Source organism: Crocuta crocuta, unplaced genomic scaffold (genome assembly GCF_008692635.1).
Source record: "Crocuta crocuta isolate KB4526 unplaced genomic scaffold, BGI_CrCroc_1.0 scaffold142, whole genome shotgun sequence".
NCBI lineage: Eukaryota > Metazoa > Chordata > Mammalia > Carnivora > Hyaenidae > Crocuta > Crocuta crocuta.
The window spans coordinates 443549-464726 of NW_027528892.1; the positions used below are offsets into that span (position 1 = coordinate 443549).

At 48.6% G+C, this 21178-nt stretch overlaps 1 protein-coding gene across 1 annotated transcript; it reads left to right on the forward strand.

Moving 5' to 3' along the window:
• The first annotated feature begins 6 nt into the window (after positions 1 to 6).
• On the forward strand, positions 7 to 19939 carry CACNG7 (calcium voltage-gated channel auxiliary subunit gamma 7). Its single transcript, XM_077757059.1, has 6 exons — positions 7 to 41; positions 2590 to 2814; positions 3380 to 3466; positions 3865 to 4005; positions 19154 to 19299; positions 19639 to 19939. Exons 2-6 carry the CDS (start codon positions 2619 to 2621, stop codon positions 19894 to 19896), a joined length of 828 nt encoding a protein of 275 aa, XP_077613185.1. The 5' UTR covers positions 7 to 41; positions 2590 to 2618; the 3' UTR covers positions 19897 to 19939.
• Positions 19940 to 21178: the final 1239 nt, after the last annotated feature.

The following is a 21178-nucleotide window of genomic DNA, read 5'->3' on the forward strand; positions in this document are numbered from 1 at the left end:
CGGGGCCCGCGGCCCGGAGCCCCCGCCCAGCCCTGAGCGAGGTGAGCGCTAGGGGAGGGTACTGGGAGGCGTGGGGGGTCCCCTTGAGCTGGCTGGGAGCCGGGGTTAGGGCTAAAAGGGCCCTGAAGGGACCCGGGATGCGGGATTCTGGCGGTCAGGACGCCGGAGTTTGGGGGGCAGTGGGGGGTGGGGGGACATTGGGCCTAGGGAATCCGGGAGGACCGGGTCCGAGGGGTCCTGGAGGGGCAGCTAGACTCTTGATGTCCGAGTCTTAGAGGCCGTGGCCCCGAGGAGGGTGCAGGCCAGGTCCTCGAGAGAGGCGGTCCTGGGTGAGGGGCAGGGCCCGGGCTCGGTAAGAGTCAGGACGTGAGAAGGGGTCCCCAGGAACGGGGAGTACGTTCCTCAAGAGATTGCAGGGAGACGGAGTTTGGACTTGGGGCTTGGAGAATGGGACCCCTGGGATCCGAAGGATCCTGAATCCCGGAGAGGCTGCGATAAAGCAGGATAAGAAGGTGGCTTCAGGCCTGGGGGAGGGTCCCAAAGGAGGAAAGGCTGGAGGAGAAGGAGATCTGGGCGGGCCATTTGGAGTGAGGAGAAATAGCAAAGAAGGAGGGTTTTCAAAGGGGAAGTGAGAAAGGTGTCAGTGGGCATGGTCCCAGCTGGGAGTCCAAGGAGCGGGGGGGAGGGGGGGGGNGTGGGGTCTGGTGGGGGGGTGAGGGCTCTGGGTGCTGAGATGGGGGGTGGTTAGTGATGAAAGTTGTCTGACTCCAAGATCCTTATTGGCATGGGGCAGAGTTTCAAGGCTCCAAGAATTCTGATGAAAGAAAATGGGGTCTCAAGTCTTGGCTGCATTGTTGGGGACTGCTTCGGGGTCTTAACCCTCATAGTTAAAAAAAAAGATGATGGGGATCACTGGTATTCAAGGATGTATAGGTCCCTGGCTGAAATAGGATGTGGATCCCAAGTGGAGTCCCCCAAATCATGGGATTGTGCACTTCAGGTGAAAGTTCTTGGTGGGGGTGCGGGGGGAGAAAGTGGGAAGTACAGGATTAGGGGCTCCTAGCTCAAAACTCCAGCTCCATGACTGGAATTTGGAAGGCCATGGCTTTGAACTGGAGATCTCATATTTTGAGGCTCCAGCGTTAGAGGGATCAGAATTTCAGGTTGTATGTGCAATTGGAAGTCCTAGCATGGAAGTTAGAATCCAGGATGTCTGGTAGGGAATTTGAGGGGCCTTGTGGCACATGAGGGGGCCTCCTGGACTTCCTGGCTTGGGGTTTTAGGGTTCAGAGCACTGATCCCTAGTTTGAAAGATGGTCTGGGGTACTCTGGTTAGGCCACTGAGTTGAGGGGATTGGAAGGGGTCCCATCTCATGGCTTTGACATTCTGGAACCTCTAGCCAAAATCCAGGCTCCAGGTCTCTGGGTCCCAGTGTTCTGGGACCCAGCAGCTTGAGGAGTCCCAGCATCCCAAGTGAATCCACCTGGATCTGGGATGGAGGGGGTTCTAGAATCTTACATCTTGAGTCATGGGCCACGATCTCAGATTGAGGTACCAAATTGAGGTCAAGGCACAGGATCAGAGTTAGAAGGTCATGGGTCAAGGTCCAGGTGTCAGAATTGGGTGTTAAAGGTCAAGATGAGAGTCTAAGGGTTTTAACTTAGGTGGGAGCCTCTGCTCAAGGTCTCGGTTAGTGCGTCCTTGGTTAGTGGGACCCTTAATTATGGTTCTTCTTGTTGGTGACCCACTTGGGGTATTTCTGGTAACTATATAGAAACAGAGTCCAAGAGAAAAGGATTAAGGTACCAGGAGTCAGGATTAGGCAAATATGCTTGGTTCTAGTGTTGAAATGCCTGATCGGGGGCGCTTGGGTGGCTTAGTCGGTTGAGCGTCCGACTTTCGCTTAGGTCATGATCTCGCGGTTTGTGGGTTCAAGCCCCGCGTCGGGCTCTGTGCTGACTGCCAGCTCAGAGCCTGGAGCCTGTTTCAGTCTGTGACTCCCTCTCTCTCTGACCCTCCCCTGCTCACACTGTCTCTCTCTCTCTCTCCTAGAAATAAAAAAAAAAAAGAAAAGAAAAGAAAAAAGAAATGCCTGATCAGCGTAATAGTTTGAGTCATGGGACCAGGCTCAAGGTTAAGGATGCTGGTGGGGGTTGTTGTCCAGGGTTAAGGCCTCAGGTCAGGGCATAAAGTTAGGGTTGGAGGTCCTGGTTCTGGTGTTGAGAATATGGAAGTTGAGTTTGTAGTCAGAGTCATGATAGTTGGGACCCAGGTCCAGACACATGGTTGAAGTTAAGGTCCAGTCTCTGGATCTGGGCTGAAGGCTACAGCTGAAAATCTTATTTTGGGATTAGGGATCTGGTGTGGCGCCTCTCATCAGGATCCAGAACACGTGTCGGTGTGGGAAGGCCAGGCCTGGGGTTGAAGGTCAACAGTTGATGTCACTGGTTCAAATCCAGAAATGGGGTCATGGGTTGGGCCACAGAAGTCAGAGCCTGGGTCCCGTGTCCAGGTGGCTGCATGGGGTTGGGGAATCTAGTTAGTCCCACCAGGGCTCTTCATGACTGCAGCTTCCCACCCTCACTCAGGCCCCGCAGGGCGCCCCCCGCCGCTGAGGATGAGTCACTGCAGTAGCCGCGCCCTGACCCTGCTGAGCAGCGTGTTTGGTGCGTGTGGCCTGCTGCTCGTGGGCATCGCGGTCAGCACTGATTACTGGCTGTACATGGAGGAGGGGACGGTGCTGCCACAGAACCAGACCACGGAGGTCAAGATGGCCCTGCATGCTGGCCTCTGGAGAGTCTGCTTCTTCGCAGGTACAGACCTCACCTGCCCTCCATTCAACTGTCCCTGCCTTGCCTGGGACCCGAGAGTCTTCATCCATGCTTCTATCCCTTGGGTTCCAGAAATCCAGAATCCGACCCTGTTTTTCTCCTGGAGAGGCAGATTTCTACCTGGAGAGCCGATGTCTAGCCCTTTCTTTCCTGGATCTAACAGCCCCCATGCTCACACAATCCCAGGGTCCCTAATCCCTGGCGAGTCCATCAGTCCTGGTCTCCTGGACGGTTCCAGGGTTGAACAGGCAAAATAAAAATCCATGCTCCCCCCGCCTCCCTGCGGCCACAGAGGCTCTCCGAGGAATCCTGCACCCCCGCACCCCCAACCCCTTATCCTCTGTAGGGATCCAGCCCTGCCCTCCGTCCGTGGGTTTCCGGGGAAGCATGAAAGAGGAGCTCCCGCCTCCTGCCGCCCCGCTTCCCTGACCCCCTGACAGACAGCAACCCCTGGGTTAACCTCACACGCCCATCCCAGGGTCCCCGCACTGGGGCACCTGCCCCTCACTGCCTCTGCAGGGCTCAAAGCCTTCTTGTTTTCCCCCAGGCCGGGAGAAGGGTCGCTGTGTGGCCTCGGAGTATTTCCTTGAACCGGAGATCAACTTGGTGACGGAAAACACGGAGAATATTCTGAGTGAGGGGAAGCGGGGGGCCTAGGCAAAGGTGGGGGAGCAGGATCACAGGGCGAGTCCAGGGAGAAAGGGCAGCTCCAGGGAAGGGGTGGGGTGGAAGGGAAGGCGTGGAGGCTTGGAAGAAGGCAGAGATTGGGAGGTGAGAACCCTCCAGGTTGACGAGGTGGGGCCTGGGCAGTGGGTGGAGTCAACAGGAACGGGGTGGGACCAAACCAAAAGGGGTGGGGCTTGGGTGAAGGACCTGGGCCGGCAGCGGAAGTACGGGAAAGGGGGAGGGGGCTGGAAAGGGGAGGAGCCACCCAAGGGAGGGGATGGGGGGAGTAGAGAGTTAGGGGGAATGGGAAGGTGTCCCCCCAGAGTCTCTCCTCACCCCCTGTCTCTCCCTTTACCCCTCTCTCAGAGACGGTGCGCACAGCCACCCCCTTCCCCATGGTCAGTCTCTTCCTAGTGTTCACAGCCTTCGTCATCAGTAACATCGGCCACATCCGCCCACAGAGGACCATTCTGGCCTTCGTTTCTGGCATCTTCTTCATCCTATCCGGTGAGCCCACGGAAATGACTTAGGGGCTGGGGAACAGTTTCTGGATCCAGGAACCCGCGATCCTTCCTCCATTAAGAAAGCTGCTTCCTTGCTGTGTGATCTGGAGGGGTTGCAGAACCTCTCTGAGCCCCACTTTCCTTCTCTGTGAAATGGAGATCGCAGCACCCACTTCACAGTTTGTTGGGAGGCCCAAATCATAACGAATGTTTATGGGGTGCTAATTAGGTGTGGGCTCTGTTCTGATACTCCCCACAGTGAGGTAAATGCTATTAACAGCCCCATTTTACAGATGCAGAAACAAGCACTCAGAGAGATGAAGTCATTTGCTCAGGTCCATACAAGCAGTGACACAGAGCTGGGACTCAGACTCACACCTTTTGCCTCCAGAGGCTGGGTTTTTTAACCACTCCTGATATTTTAGCAGTTCACATATTATAAGGCTCTTTATTTTCTGTGCAATATTTTATTCCAAAAATGTTCAAACAGAAAAGTGGAAAGAATTTTGGAATGAACACCCTTGGACCCACCACGTAGAATCAACCATTACCGTATTCCTGGACTTGCTTTGTCCCTTATCTGTCCATCTATCTCTATTTCTACCCATCCATCAATCCACCTCTCTTTCTTTATGCAATTCAAGGAAAAATGTCCATGCATTTCACTCTAAATATTTCACCATGCATGTCATTAGCTACATTTCAATATTTGTTTGTTTCTTCTTTTGAAACATGAGGCACTTTTGCACAGGTGATCTCACACCCTTCCCATAACATCTTTGCCAGGGAGTGTTATTATTAGCACTCACTTGATAAAATGGGGGCACTGGGGCCCACAGCTGTACAGGGAGTTGCCCAAGACACCAGCAATAAGCTGGTGCCGGGGGACCAAGTGTCCTGAGGTCCCCAGCAGAGTTTTCTCTCAGGTTTACCCTCCTCCAATGTCACCCCTGCCTGGTCCATTTCAGTCCATCTCAGCTCAGTTCAGCCCAGGTCAGCTCGGCCCTAGCACATTTAACTCATCCATCTGGTCCAACCAACCCCAGTCCATTCTGACTCAGTTCTTCAACTTGGCGCAAATTAATTCAACATAATTTAGTTAAACTCCTTTCGGGTCCTTCTAATTCAGTTGATATTTTATGAACAAAGCCTACATATGTCTCATTTCCATTCTGTCCCCTGGGGCCTGCACTTGGATCCCGCTTTAGCGTTGGCTCTGCGAATAGTTGAAGATGGATGTTTGAATACCCCCAATCTCCTCCCTGCTCCTCAGCCAGCTGTCTCCCTGCCTCCCACCCTGCCTCCAACCTAACCTGACAAGACCTTTTCCAGAGAAAGCAGGGTGCAACCTGCCTGTAAACTTGAATCATGGCATGTGGAGCCAGACACTGAGCTAAAATAAGGCACAGAGAATATCACCATCCCAGAGTGTCAGAGCGGAAAGGTCTCATCGTTTTTCATATGGAAAAATAGTGTCCTGGAGAGCAAGGAAGTAGGGCAAGGGTAGTCACTTTTATCAATGTACCCCAAACACTAGAAGGGAATCCTGTGGTTTGCTGTTCACAGAAGGGGTGGCGTAGCTCAGTGACAGGGTAGTCAGTTAGCATACAGGGGGTTCTAACACAAAACCCAGCTCATGCTTGTGTAGTACCCCAGGACCCGTCTTCCCAAGATCAGGCTGAGGGTCCGTGGTGCTGTAGCGGCTGGAGGTCAGGCCTCTGATACAGCGATAGAGCAATTTGGGGAGATTGAAGCCTGCTCCCTGAAGCCCTTCTTTGAGTTCATTTCAAAGACTATGGTCATGTGCTTTCAAGGTTTTGGGGTGTAGTCACTGACAGTTCATGCTGCTGTGAACCTAGAAAACTCTGGATTCAAATTCTTCGCCTTAACTTCATGGGCTACAGTATGGAGTTGTCAAGAGGACAAATCTTTTTTCAATTTTTTAAAAAAGTTTATTTATTTTGAGAGAGACAGACAGACAGAGACTGAGACAGAGACAGTGCAAGTGGCGGGCCGGGGGGAGGGGGGGGCGGCGCAGAGAGAAAGAATCCCAAGCAGGTTCCACACTGTCAGCACAGAGCCCAACATGGGACTCGAACTCATGAAACCGTGAGATCATGACCTGAGCTAAAACCAAGAGTCAGACACTTAACCAGCTGAGCCACCCAGGCGCCCCAAGAGGACAAATCTTAGGGGACAGTGAACCCGTGTGGGGCCAAATGGTACCTATTTCAGGCTTTTGAGCCATAGGGTTATAGTGTTAAAACAATCAGAGGTGAAGCAGTGGGTGTGGCTATATCCCAGCAATATTATTTATAAGGTTTTTTTTTTAATGTTTATTCATTTGTTGAGAGACAGAGAGAGACACAGCGTGAGTGGAGAAGAGAGAGAGAGAGAGGGAGACACAGAATCTGAAACAGGCTCCAGGCTCTGAACTGACAGCACAGAGCCTGACATGGGGCTCAAACTCACAGACTGTGAGATCATGACCTGAGCCAAAGGCAGATGCTTAACTGACTGAGCCACCCAGGTGTCCTCCAGCAATATTATTTATAGACCTTGGCATTTGAGTTCCATGTAATTTTCTTTGAGCCATGTAATATTTGAGCCATGAAACATTCTTCTTGTTTTGTTTCGTTTTGTTTTTCTCACCATTTAACGATGTAAAAACCACGCTTAGCTCACAAACCATACAAAAACAGGTTCTAGAGCAAACAGTAGCTTGCTAACCCCTAGTCTAGATCATAGATGTGAAGGGCTGAGCCAGTGCCTGGTACAAACATACATACATATATACATGGTACTAATCACAGCAACAGCCAAAATAATAAACACTTTATAGAGAGCCATGTTTTGGGGAAGTCCTAAGTACTTTATGCAGGTTAAGTTATTTCATTTTCTCTACCTTGTAAGGCAGATGCCACTGTGATTCTCTTTCTCCAGCTGAGGAAACAGAAGCGCTCAGAGGTGAACCTGCTCCATAGTGAAGCAGGATTCCCCACCCAAGCCTTCACTGTGGCACTGTACTGCCCTGCCACAATTAAAAATCACACACAAAGAATGGTGTGCCTCGTTGGCTCCGTCAGCAGAGGGACTGTGTAAATGTGGGACTCTTGATCTCCAGGTGAATTCAAGCCCTATGTTGGGTGTAGAGATTACTTTAAAAAAATAAGAAAATAAATAAAAAATAAAAGGCTTTTCTAAAAAAGTCATAAAAATGAAGGAGATTTAAAAGAAGAAGTAAGGAGGAGCACCTGGGTGGCTCAATCGGTTAAGCAACTGACTTGGGCTCAGGTCATTATCTCATGCTTTGTGGGTTCGAGCCCCATGTTGGGCTCTGTGCTGACAGCTCGGAGCCTGGAGCCTGCTTCGGATTCTGTGTGTGTGTGTGTGTGTGTGTGTGTGTGTATCTCTGTCCCTTCCCTGCTCTTTGTCCCTCAAAAATAACTAAATGTTAAAAATTTAAAAAAAGAGGAAAGGATGGAAATAGTGCCAGCTTCTTAGATATGGGGACAGAATAATCTAGTCCAACTGCCTCTTGTTCCCAGTGAGGAAGCCAAGACTTGGAGAGAGAGAGAGACAGGAGTTATTTGCCTGAGGGCTGGTAAATGGTGACTTTGGCATTCTGGAGAAAGTGGTGGGAACTTTGGGGCAAGGGAGGGACTGTGTCACATCTGGGTGTTAAGCATCTTTCAGGAAGCATGTTGGGGCTCGACTGTGGGATGGACTGGTGGGTGTGGGGGGAGAAGGGAAATTGGCAAACCAAGGAGGCAGCTTATGTAGCGGTCTGGGCAAAAGCAGCTGGGGCCTGAGCTGGGCTGGGGATGGAAAGATAAAGGCAACTGGATGACTTTGACAGAGAAGTAGATCGACAGAAAAATCAATGGAACCAGATGACTGACTGGATATGTTGGTAAGAGAAGCAGGGAGGAGGCTGGAATGTCATTGATTTTCTTTTTCCAGGTCATAAGAAGCATGCTTCCCAGGCAAAGCCCATATTAACCCCTGACCCTCAACATGCATCTGCTCATTCATTTGTTCATCAAACATTTACACAGACATCCTACATGCCAGACCCTGCACCTCTAGAGCACTGAAGCCGTGGATGAATCCTAAGCGAGGGCTCACATGCAGTCAGTTACAAAACAGCCCCAATTACCCATCAAATCAAAACTACACACTTGCTTAAATCCCTTCAATGCTCAATGGGTACCCATTGCACTTAAAATACATCCAAACTCCCCATGTTAGCCTACAAGGTTATCCATGATTTGGCTACTGCTCAGATCTCTGACCTCATTTCCTAACCCACTAACATTCTCTCAATTGCTTACAACCTCAGCCACACTGGCCTCCTTCTCTCCTTGAAAATGCTCATCTCAGCCCCACATGAGGACTTTGCACTCATTAGCCCTTCATGATTGGAACTTTCTTCCTCCTGGTACTTAAAGGGCTTGAACTTTCTCTCTCCAGAGTTTGTCTCCTTGGCAACAGTATGTAATATTGCCTTGCCCCCACTATACTATGTACCACATCGCACACTTTATATTTGTTTCACAGCATGTATTGCTATTGTCATCTTCCTGCCTCCTACCAAAATGTACCCGCCAAAATACATGGACATTTACAAACATACTCTCATTTGTGTCTGCAGAGCCTAGATGAGTAGCTGCTACAACGTACACATTGAAATATCTGTATAAAGGATGAATAATGAGGACAGCTTAAGGCATTCTGAGAAAGGGGAAGCTGCATTAACTTGATACAGTAGGGTGGTGGGGGTGGGGGAGGGACCTGAGAGGGCTTCCAAGAAGAGGTGACATCTGAGTAGATGAAGCTGAAAGGGTGAGAGAATTTTTCAAGTGAAGAGAGAATAGTGCCTTGTTTGGAGGTGGAATTCACAGCAGGTGATAATGCCCTAGAAAGCATCGAAGGCAGAGGTAGACGCATATGCAGCTCTCCATGGTCCTGAAACCCTATTGTTCTAAGGCCGGGCTGTATTCAGCTTGGAATGTAAGCAATTCTTGCCTAGGGTGATATTCTAAAACACATGTGGGGCNAGAAGGAGGGAGAAAAAGAGGAAAGAAGAAAAAAAGGGAAAAGATTATTTTTGGAGAACCAGAGCCACTATAAAATATCCAGGAAGTAGAAAGATTGATGAGAATAACTTTTGCTATTGTTTTTACATGATTTTTTAATTACTAAAAACAAAAACAAAAGCAAAAAAAGAACTCATAAAAATTCTCTCCTGGGAAATATTTGTTTCCTTATCAACTTTTGCTCCTGACTCGCCTTATGGAGATGTCTGTCGTTTAGAACCGTAATCTGAAACATGGACTTAAGGTGGTTAGCAGGAATCAGATTGCAGAATCTGGGATGTCAGACCGAAGAATGAAAATCTTCTCCTGTGGACAACAGGGAGCCAAGGAAGAATTTTGACAAGAGAAGGCTAGAGCTTGTATGGGTTTTAGAAAGAACTAGTACCTAAAGCTGGGAGGTAAGGATTTAGTAGCAATGGTATAAGCATACACAATAAGCCTTAACTGGGCCAGAGGGTTTGTGGTTATGAGAAGGTTTTGTTTATTTGTTTTGAGAAAGAGGGCAAGGGAGGGGGCAGAGGGAGAGAGAGAAAATCTCAAGCAGGCTCCACACTAAGCATGAAGCCCAACATGGGGCTCTATCCACAACCGCTGGACCACAACCTGAGCTGAAATCAAGACTATGGGGCACCTGGGTTCCTCAGTTGGTTAAGCATCTGACTTTGGCTCAGGTCATGATCTTGCAGTTTGTGAGTTCAAGCCCCACAAAGTCAGAACCTGGAGCCTGCTTTGGATTCTGTGTCTCCCTCTCTCTCTGCCCCTCTACTGTGCTCTCTTTCTCTCTCTCAAAAATAAACACACACAAAAAAAGAATTGGATACTCAACCAACTGAACCACCCAGGCACCCCACAAGAAGGGGTTTTGATTTATGAGAGATTCAGGAAGTAAAATGGACATGACTTGATGACTGACGATCTTTTTAAAAAATTTTTCAATGTTTTATTTATTTTTGAGAGAGAGATAGAGACAGCATGAGCAGGGCAGGGTCAGAGAGAGAGGGAGACACAGAATCCAAAGCAGGCTTTAGGCTCTGAGCTAGCTGTCAGCACAGAGCTCGACGCGGGGCTCAAACCCATGAACCGGGAGATCATGACCTGAGCCCAAGTCAGACACTTAACCAACTGAGGGACCCAGGTGCCCTGATGACTGACAATCTTTCATGGATGAGAGAGAGGGAGAGAGTAAAATCAGGATGATTCCCCTGGTACCTGACTAGGGTACCAGGGACATGGGTACTTGAGTGAGTGTGCATTGTAGGATTCCTTTGCTATTTCTTTTCTTTAAGCCTGCTCATCTTTCTGGATCTATCTCAGATGCTTTGCCACCACAAAACACTTTGTGGGCCCACTCTTCTTGAATAACAAAATTATGAAATTCTAGAAATTGAAAGTTCTATGGATGTTCAGAGCAAGGAAAAGTTAATTCTTAGAGGAAATGAAGGAACAAGGGGATTTAGAGTGGATTCAAAAAAGGAAGCAACTTAGAAGTTTTGCTAGAAGCTCCAGTTGCTTGGCAAGTATACTCATCTGTTCAACTGGTATTTATTTTTGTGCTACATGGTAGGGATGCAAGAGGAAACAAGGTAGGCTGGTTTCGAGCATCCTGGTGGGGGAGATGTATGATGGAAACAATTACAGATACAAATTACATGTTAGGTAGTAATAAAAGGGACCAAAAAAAAAAAAAAAAGGACAGGGAAAGGAGAGTAATGGGGGGCATTGTCTCAATCACTCCAATCTTTTTAAAAAAATTTTTTTAAAGAGAGAAAGAGCACGAGTGGGGGAGGTGCAGAGAGAGAGAGGGCGACATAGAATCCGAAGCAGGCTCCAGGCTCTGAGCTTCAGAACAGAGCCCGATGCGGGGCTCAAACCCACCAGCCATGAGATCATGACTTGATCCAAAGTCAGATGCCTAACCAACTGAGCCACCTCAGCACCCCACTCCAGTTTTTTTTAAGTTTATGTATTTATTTTGAGAGGGCAGGGGCAGAGAGGGAAGGAGAGAGAATCCCAAGCAGACTCCCCACTATCAGCTTAGAGCCTGACGTGGGGCTCAGTCCCACAACTGTGAGGTCATGACCTGAGCCAAAACCAAGAGTCCAATGCTTAACCTACTGAGCCACCCAGACGCCCAATCAGTCCACTTTTTTTTTTAATTTTTTTAAATTTATTTCTAGGAGAGAGAGAGAGAGAGAGAGACAGCATGAGCAGGGGAGGGTCAGAGAGAGAGGGAGTCACAGACTGAAACAGGCTCCAGGCTCTGAGCTGGCAGTCAGCACAGAGCCCGACGCGGGGCTCGAACCCACGAACCACGAGATCATGACCTAAGCGAAAGTCGGACGCTTAACCGACTAAGCCACCCAGGCGCCCCAGTCCACTTTTTTAATGGAAAGTCTGAAATCAATAGAATAGTACAATGAGCATTGTATACCTTCCTCCACCTGAATCCTGTACTTTTCTGATGTTTTGCCGTATTCTCTCTCTTTTTCTCCACCCTCCTATTTTTCTCCCCCATCCTCATGCTTTTCTTGGACGTTACCATTTGAAATTAGGTTATGGGCATCTAAACACTGTAGTATGCATCTCTTAAGAGGAAGGGCATTCTACTACAACACCATCATCACACCAAGAAATCTTACAGTAATTCCATAATATAATTTATTCCACTTGCAGACTGTCCCATTGTTTCAAGAATGCTTTTTATAGCTCCCCTCCCCAAACCAGGATTCAATCTTGGTTCACACACAGCATTTAGTTCATATCTCTTTTACTCTAGACTAGTTCCCCCACTATTTTTTTTTTACAACACTGACTTCTAAAATGTACTTCATTATAAAAATACAGAAAGAATAGTATAAATAAGTGAAATCCCGTGTATCCTTCCCTCAGCTTCAAAAAGTTACCAACATATGGCGAATCTTTTTTTAGTCCCACTGCCGTATCTCCCTTCTGCACTTCACTACGTTATTTTAAGGCCAGCCTCTGCCATTAAATCATTTTTACCCACAAATATTTCAGTATATCTCTGAGAAATAAGTACTTTGTTATTTAACATAGCCATCATGCCCAAACAATTAAGAATAGCTGCTTAATATCATTTAATATCTAGTCAGGGTTCTCTTTCCCCACATTTCTCATAAATAAGTGCCTTTTTACAGTTAGTTTGTTGCAAATCAGGATTCAAATTCCACTTGTGCATTTAGCTGATAGATCTCTGAAGCCTCTTTTAATCTATAATAGTCTCTCTCCTATTTTTTTTCCTTGCCACTTATTTGTTGAAGAAATCTGGTCATTTGTCTTGCAGAATTCCCACTTCCCAGATTTTTCCTTTTCCCCTCATGTTGTGGTGTACTCATTCATCCCTGTGTTTATCTGTAAAACTATTGATCTAATCCAGGTTTATGGGTTTCTGTTTTGGGGTGTGTGTGGGTGTGTGTGTGTGTGTGTGTGTGGCAAAAAAATACTTCATACATAGGTGGTGCTGTTTACATCCTACTGCATTGCATGTAGAGACATAATAATATCTGGTTGTCTCTCTTTCTGGGATGTTAAGGATGATCACTGGATGCAGTGTTACCAGCTTGACCCACATCACGGTCCTTTTGAAGACTGCAAACCAAGTTGTCAGTAGTATTGAGGGTCCCCCACCCTAGATGGTGTCATTTGATCTGTTCCTCATTGCTTCCTTTCTCTGTAACCTGGAAGGCACATCTACATTAGAGCTTTATTAGATCCAGGTTAAGCACATGGGGCAAGCAGATGCAGAGAGGTGCCGTGTTCTTACATCCCATCAGTTTGGTGGTGCTGTTCATTGAAAAGGCACATTTTCCTCTTTCTAATGAATAAGTAATTTGAAGAGTAATGCCTAGTTTATTGAGGGTTTTTTTTTTTTGGAAAAATATTTCAACCTACAGAAAAGTTGGACAAAAATAATACAGTGAACTTGCATATACCCTTCACTTGGACCAAATTTTAACATTTTGTCACATTTGCTTTTCTCTCTCTTTCTATCCCTATTGGATCTGAGATATATAGAAATGTAAATATATATATTTATTTATATACACACATATATATATTGGTGGAACCACTTGAAAATAAGTTGCAAACACCTCACCCCTAAATATTTCAGCAAGTATCTCCTAAAAACAAATGCATTCATTCCCTTTTCTAACCACAGTACAATAATCAAACTCAGGAAGTTTAACATTTATACAGTATTATAGCTAAAACACAACCCATATTCAGATTTCGCCAGTGGTCCCAATGCTGTCTTTTATAGTCGTTTCTGCCTCCCTCCCACCCCAATTCAGCTTCCAATTTAGGAGCATACTTTGTATGTCCCCATCCTGTCTCTTTCATTGCCTTTCATCTTTTATATAGTTCCTGTGCCTTTTTAACAGAGAAATATCTTTCATGTTGACTTTTTTTTGAAGAGCTCAGCCACTTGTCTAGTGGGATGCCCACAGCTTCCTTAGGAGTGGATTCAGGTTACACATTTCCAGCAGGAATGCTAGGTAAATGGAGTACTGGCACGCTCACTTCAGGAGGTAATGGTGTCAATCTGCTCCACTATTGGTGATGTTAGTTTTGGTCACTTGCTTGAGACCGTATGTTAGGTTCCTTTAGGATAAAGGAGGCTTTTATTTATTTTTTTGTTTTTATTACTTTTATTTTATTTTATTTTATTTATTTTTGAGAGAGAGAAAGAGACAGGGTGTGAGCAGGAGAGGGGCAGAGAGAGAGGGAGACACAGAATCCCAAGCAGGCTCCAGGCTCTGAGCTGTCAGCACAGAGCCCGACACAGGGCACAAATTCACAAACCTCAAGATCACCTCCTGAGCCTATCTCGCGGTCCCACAGTCATGAGATCGTGGTCTGTGAGTTCAAGCCCCGCATGGGGCTCTGTGCTGACAGCTCAGAGCTTGGAGCCTGCTTCGGATTCAGTGTCTCCTTCTCACTCTCTGCCCCTCCCCCGCTTTCTCTTTCTCTCTCTCTCTCTCAAAAATGAACATTATTTTTTAATGTTTATTTATTTTTGAGAAATAGAGAGAGTGCAAACAGGGGACAGGCAGAGAGAGAGGGAGACACAGAATCCAAAACAGGCTCCAGGCTCTGAGCTGTCAGCACAGAGCCTGACGCGGGGCTTGAACCTACAAACCATGAGATCATGACCTGAGCCAGAGTCGGACACTCAACCGACTGGGCCACCCAGGCACCCCTAAATATTTATTTGTTCTTGAGAGTGAGAGCACTAATGGGAGAGAGGCAGAGAGAGGGGGGCAGAGGAGCCAAAGCAGACTCTGCACTGACAGCAAAGAGCCCAATGGGGGGCTCGAACTTACACACCATGAGATCATGACCTGAGCCAAAGTCAGGACAAGACATTTAACTGAGTCACCCAGGTGCCCCAGGAGCCCTCTTCAAACTAGTCCCTGGATCCTTTTCTGATATGTCCTCATCATTTTTTGCATATTCCCTTCCTTTGTAGCACAAGTATACTTTTACTGTCTCTCCCCCAGGCTTCAAATTAGCTATTTCTTCTGGAAGCCCTAGCTTCTTATTTAGTGAGGGATGATATTAGAGACCAAACCCTGGATGCTCAGTGTGCTCATTGCTGCTGGGGTGTCACTGCTGCTAGGATGCTTCAGGACACAACCTGGGGAATCATGTGCTTGCAAAACAGAAGTCTATACTGACAGCCCAGGGTTCTTCCTCACCTCACTCCATTCTTATCATCTGTGTCTCCCTTTTTCCAGAATGAAATATTCCAGCTCCCTAAATATCAGTATATTTGCATGTTTGCTCAATCCTACACGGCTTAAGAACTGCTACCTCTAGACCACTCCCCAAAAAATCCACTAAGGTTCAAGATTTCTCTGTAGATCTTTTGTCTTTATTTATTTATTTTTTAAATGTTTTATTTATTTCTAGGAGAGAGAGAGAGACAGCGTGAGCAGGGGAGGGTCAGAGAGAGAGGGAGTCACAGACTGAAACAGGCTCCAGGCTCTGAGCTGGCGGTCAGCACAGAGCCCGACGTGGGGCTCGAACCCACGAACCGCGAGATCATGACCTAAGCGAAAGTCGGACGCTTAACCGACTAAGCCACCCAGGCGCCCCGATCTTTTGTCTTTAGAGTGAAATATATAATCAAAGTACTGTATTTAAAAGTCACTTGGAATAATACTTTTACTCCCTCCTGAGATCATGTTATTCATTTGATATAAACTTAGCATCAATGGGGCGTCTGAGTGGCTTAGTCGGTTGAGCGTCCCACTTTCGCGTAGGTCATGATCTCGCGGTTCGTGGGTTCGAGCCCCGCGTCGGGTTCTGTGCTGACTGCCAGCTCAGAGCCTGGAGCCTGTTTCAGTCTGTGACTCCCTCTCTCTCTGACCCTCTCCTGCTCACGCTGTCTCTCTCTCTCTCTCTCTCCTAGAAATAAATAAAAACATTAAAAATTAAAAAAAAATAAACTTAGCATCATTTATTTTTGTTTATATTCAATTTTAGGTTTTTCCCCATTCTTGTTGATTTTATCTTTTGAATTATAAAACATTAGCATTGTTCCAAGGGTCAAGATCATGCAAAAATCAGAAACACCACTTTCTTCCCATCCCTTCCTTTCTGTTCTCACTTACCTCCTGTAGGTGATCAACCTTGTTTTCTGTTTTCCTTACCATGTCTCTTTTTGCAAAAATAAACAGATACACATATGCATTTTATGTCCTTTTTTTGTCTTAAAGGCTAGCATTTCGTATACTTGTATATTCTTTCGTGCACTGCTCTTTTGTTGTTGTTGTTGAACTGAGTGACAGTGTATGGAACTCTCAATGAACTGCACACTAGTTCACAGAGACATTCTCATTCTCATTCTCCTTTCACAGCAGCACAGTCCTCTGTGATGTTTTACATCATCCTCTATATAAGTTCATCTAGGTCATTTCCAGTGTTTTGTGGTTACAGGTAATGTGGTGAATTAACATGTGTGTGTGTATGTGCTTTCATGTGGTTGGGCAGATAGCTTCAAGGTAAAATCTTATGAGTGAGATTGTTGATTTAAAGGACAGATACATGTATGGTTTTGTTAGATTCAGCCGGATCCCCCTCCACAGGGCCTGGGCCACTTTGCATTCCCACTAGCAACACATCAGAGCTTCTGTTTCCCCAGCTTCACCCAAAGAACATGTCGTGAAGCTTATTAACTTTTGGTGACCCGGTGGTTGACAAAAAGTATCTCTTCACAGTTTACATTTCTTCTATTGTGAGTAAAGGAGAATTTTTATAAATGTTTATTTATTTACTTTGAAGCAGAGAAAGGAGAGCAGGGGAGGGGCAGAGAGAAAGGGAGAAAGAGAATCCCAAGTAGGTTCTGCACAGTAACCATGGAGCCGGATGCAGGGCTCGACCTCATGAACCCATGCAATCATGACCTAAGCCAAAACCAAGAGTCAGATGCGTAACTGACTGAGCCACCCAGGCACTCCAAGAGCATTTTTTTTTTTAACGAGGAGCTCAAAGAAGACCCTTCTAAAGAAGTGACAAGGGAGGAGAGATGTAAATGAAGTGAAAGAGAGACTTGGAGAAACCTGGAGGAAGAACACTGCTGTTGGAGGGAACAGCAAGAACAAAGTCCCTGAGGCAGAAATAAACTGCCCAAGTTCAAGGAAGAGCAAGAGAGTCATGTGATCTAAGTAGAGGGAGCTCAGAGAAACTGACCAGGGATGAGGGGGGTGAGGCTCAGATGCTGTATGCATTGCAGTCCAGGGGTCAGGAAAGTTTTTCAGTAAATGGCCAGCTAATGAATATCCTCAGCTCTACAGGCTGTACAAGTGTTTAACCTTGCCACTGTGAGTGCGGACCACACAGAAGCAAAGGGGTGTGGCTGTACACCAATAAACTTTTATTTATAGACCCTGACATTAGAAATTCATATACTTTATTTATTTTTTTAATGTTTTATTTATTTCTAGGAGAGAGAGAGAGAGAGACAGCGTGAGCAGGGGAGGGTCAGAGAGAGAGGGAGTCACAGACTGAAACAGGCTCCAGGCTCTGAGCTGGCAGTCAGCACAGAGCCCGACGCGGGGCTCGAACCCACGAACCGCGAGATCATGACCTAAGCGAAAGCTGGACGCTCAACTGACTAAGCCACCCAGGCGCCCCATATACTTTATTTTTTAAGCTTATTTACTTTGAGAGAGAGAGAGAGAGAAAGCATGAGCTGGGGAAGGGCAGAGAGAGCGAATCCCAAGTGGGCTCCACTCTGTCAGCACAGAGCCCGACGCAGGGCTTAAACTCATGTCATGAACCGCGAGATCATGGCCTGAGCTGAAACCAAGAGTCAGATGCTTAACTGACAGAGCCACCCAGGCCACCCCTGAAATTCTTATACTTTTTAAACTGAGATATTCTAATCCACAAAACATAAAGTTCGTTTAATTCAGTGGTTTTAGTATTTTTGCAGGGTTGTATAACCATCTCTGTTACCCATTTTCACAACATTTTCATTACTCCAGAAAGAAACCTCATACCCTTTAACAACAGCCTGTCAGAATCTCCCATCCACCCCATTCCTTGGCAACCGCTAATCTACTCTCTCTGTCTATGGATTTGCCTATTTTCAACATCACATATAAATGGAACCATACAGCACGCATCTGCCTTCCTTCTCTTAAGTTTATTTTCTAAGTTCATCCATGTGGCTGTGTACATCAGTGTGTCATTCCTTTTTTTGGCTGAATAATATTCCTTTATACAGCTATACCACATTTTGTTTATCCATTTAATTGATAGACATTTGGGCTGTTTCCACTTTTCGGCTATTATGAACGCTGTTACAAACACTCATGCAAAGTTTTTGTGTGAACATATGTTTCCTATTCTCCTGGGTGGAGATCCCTAGTGGAGGAATCTCTGGGTCATGTGGTAATTCTATCTTTACCACTTTGAGGAACTGCCAACTGAAATTCGCATACTTTTTACATGCCACAAAATATCATTCTTCTCTTGACTTTCTTTTCCAACAATTTAATGCTATGAAAGCCATTCTTAGCTCAGAGGGCCATACAAAAACAGGATGTGGGCTGGATTTAGCCCATGGCCCATAGTTGACGACCTTTGGTGTAGACTTTGGAAGGAATTTAGATTTATTCTAGGTGTGATGGCCGTACAAGAATAAGTTAATACCTAAATGTCACTGAGAACAGTGCCTGGCATAGAGTAAGACCTATATAAGCAGCTGTTATTGATTATTATTATTGGTGTTGTTATTATTATTATTCATACAGTCTGAACCCAGGCCTCATCCTTTTCCCCTGAAAGGTCACAACTATTCTCTCCCTCCAATGTCTTCCAAAAACCAACCATCCCCCAAATTCTCTGAACAGTCCGATCTGATCCTCTTCTTCTGCTTCAGACTTTCCATGGCTCCCTAGTGCTCTTGGCATCAAGTTCCTCAGTTGGAGGTCCATCATGGCTGTGTCTCTGCCCCCTTCTCTGGCCTCATATTTTGTGGCTGTGGCCCATGTTGTGGCTACATGGACGGAGCAGTTCAATGCTCCCCCTCCAACCATTTCCCATACTGTTTCCTCTGTCCGTTGTGTACTCATCTTCCCAGGCCTCATCCTTTAGGACTTAGACAAAGGCCATTCTTCCAGGAAGCTTTCTTTGGTTTCCCCTGCCCCTACCCCTCACCTACATGGGCTGGTGCCTCTTCTGGACCCACAGAACTCTGTGCTACTATTTCCCTTACTGCGCATATCACCGTGTGTGTGATGATTGACTGATGTCCATATTTGCCTTCCCCAATTGCACTGTGAGCTCCTGGACAGCAGATTAGGGGTGGGGTGGGAAGAGGAAGTTAATTCATCTCTGGGATTCCTGCACCCAGCCAAGGCCCAGCACAGAAGGGGCTTCAAAAAAATGGAATTTAGTTCAGGACCCTGCAGGGAGGAGAGGGGAGGGAGCAGGAGGGGGCGACAATGATACGGGGGAGGGGCTGGGGCTGGAGCAAGGGATTCACTGCTAATGGACCAAGGGCACCCTCTGCTCCCCCAGGACTCTCCTTGGTTGTGGGCTTGGTTCTTTACATTTCCAGCATCAATGACGAGGTCATGAACCGGCCCAGCAGCTCTGAGCAGTATTTCCACTATCGCTACGGGTGGTCTTTTGCCTTTGCTGCTTCCTCCTTCCTACTCAAAGAGGTGATGTCTGTGGGCCCCAGACTTGAATGGAGAGGGGGCTGGGGGCGCTCATTCCTGGGTCCAGGAGGAAGAGGAAGGGGGGCGGTATAGACTCTGGGTTTAAGAGGGAGGTGGCAGCTGAGGGCGTAACCTCTGGGTCCTGGAGGAGGGGTCTGGGAGTTTCCAACTTCTGGGGTCCTGGGGGAGGAGGGCTGGGAGCCTGGACTCCTGGGTCTGAGGGAGGAGGGGCTGGGGGTCAGGACTCCGGGGTCTGAGGGAGGAGGGGCTGGGGATCTGGAGTCTTGGGGTCATCGGGAGCTCGGGGCCAGCCTCTGGGACTCTGATCATGCGTTGCCACAGGGGGCTGGCGTGATGTCCGTGTACTTGTTCACCAAGCGCTACGCGGAGGAGGAGATGTACCGCCCGCACCCGGCCTTCTACCGCCCACGACTCAGCGACTGCTCGGACTACTCCGGCCAGTTTCTGCAGCCCGAGGCGTGGCGCCGCGGCCGCAGCCCCTCCGACATCTCCAGCGACGTCTCCATCCAGATGACTCAGAACTACCCTCCGGCCATCAAGTACCCGGACCACCTGCACATCTCCACCTCGCCGTGCTGAGGCCTGCCCCTCGGAGCCCCCCCTCCCCTCCTCTCCCCCCTCCTCCTCCTTCTCAGGGGTCTCCCGACCCCACAGCTCCGCACCCTCCCTCCGGACCTCGGGATGCCCCCCGGAGGACTGCGCGCACGCTTAAGCCGCGTCCGCTTCCCAGTAGCCCCGCCCCGCCGTCCTAGCCCCTCCCACTTTCCAAGGGCTCCTCCCTCTTTCAGTCCCGTCACTGGAAGATGGCCCCGCCCTGTCGTCCTAGCCCCCTCCTACTTTCCAAGGGCTCCTCCCCCTTTCGGTACTGTCCACTTGCAGATGGCCCCGCCCCTCTGCCCTGGGACCCGCCCCTTTCATCGGGCCCCGCCCCTTTCCTCCGGTCTCTTACCCGCAGGTTTCCCTGCAGGGCGCACCGAGCGCGCGGGGCCCGCGGGGCCCAGCGCCCACCCACCCTGCGCCCGGCAACCCGCCGCCTCGCCGCAGGGGCGCTGGGCTGGAGAGTGGGCTCGGCAGCCGCCTGGAATGCCAACCGTTCTCTTCTCCCCTGGGCCCCCGACTTCTCTCTCTGCCGGCCCACTCTCACCCCGGACCGTCCGGGTCCTCGGGCGCGGTGGGCGGCCTTCCTGCTGCGCCCGCGGCTGCGGGCTGGAGTGGGGCGCTGCGGGCCAGGGTGTGGGTCACTTGGTGTCCCCCCTCCACCGCTCCCCACGGTTTTCCGCTCCCGTGGGAGGCCCCATTCTTCCTCACCGGCTGGGCTCTTCATGGCCTCCTGAAGGTCGCCTGCCTTTTAGGGGGCGCCGTCTAACGGATCCCCTTGCTTTCTCAGCTGCCCTTGGCTTCCTTTTCTTCTTCTTCTTCTAGCTCTGTCTCCCTCCTTTCTGCCCGCTCATCCAAAGCCCCTAGGTGCATCTAGGCCCGCACACCACAGGACAGGGATGGAGACCCTGGGGTTCGAGGGAATTCCTCCCTGCCATTTCCACACCTGTGCCCGCCTCTTCCCCCTCGAGGCCCCGTCGGGGGAGGGAGAGGCAGTAGCGGGGGTAGAAACCCCCCAAACCTCGAAGTCTTCCATTTTCTGGCACTCCCCCACATTGAAGTCCCCCTTCCCATCTCAGACCCCCCCAACTCTGGCCTCTTTCAAGGGTCCGTCCGCCCCCTTGGACAGATTTGGGGGGAAGGTCACCAGAAACTCGCCCTACCCCCTTATTGGGGGAGAAGGGGTGAGGTAGCACAGTTGTACACGGAACCAGAAAGGCCCCCGGGGTGGCGGGAGGGGGGCAGGGGGAGGAAAGGGGGCTTT

What these genes read in the sequence shown, in the direction of transcription:
- CACNG7 (XM_077757059.1), top strand. Translation starts at nt 2,619, where the DNA reads ATGAGTCACTGCAGTAGCCGCGCCCTGACCCTGCTGAGCAGCGTGTTT. An exon ending in GAGAGTCTGCTTCTTCGCAG is followed by an intron (nt 2,815 to 3,379) that starts GTACAGACCTCA and finishes GTTTTCCCCCAG; the next exon opens with GCCGGGAGAAGGGTCGCTGT. An exon ending in CCTCCTTCCTACTCAAAGAG is followed by an intron (nt 19,300 to 19,638) that starts GTGATGTCTGTG and finishes GCGTTGCCACAG; the next exon opens with GGGGCTGGCGTGATGTCCGT.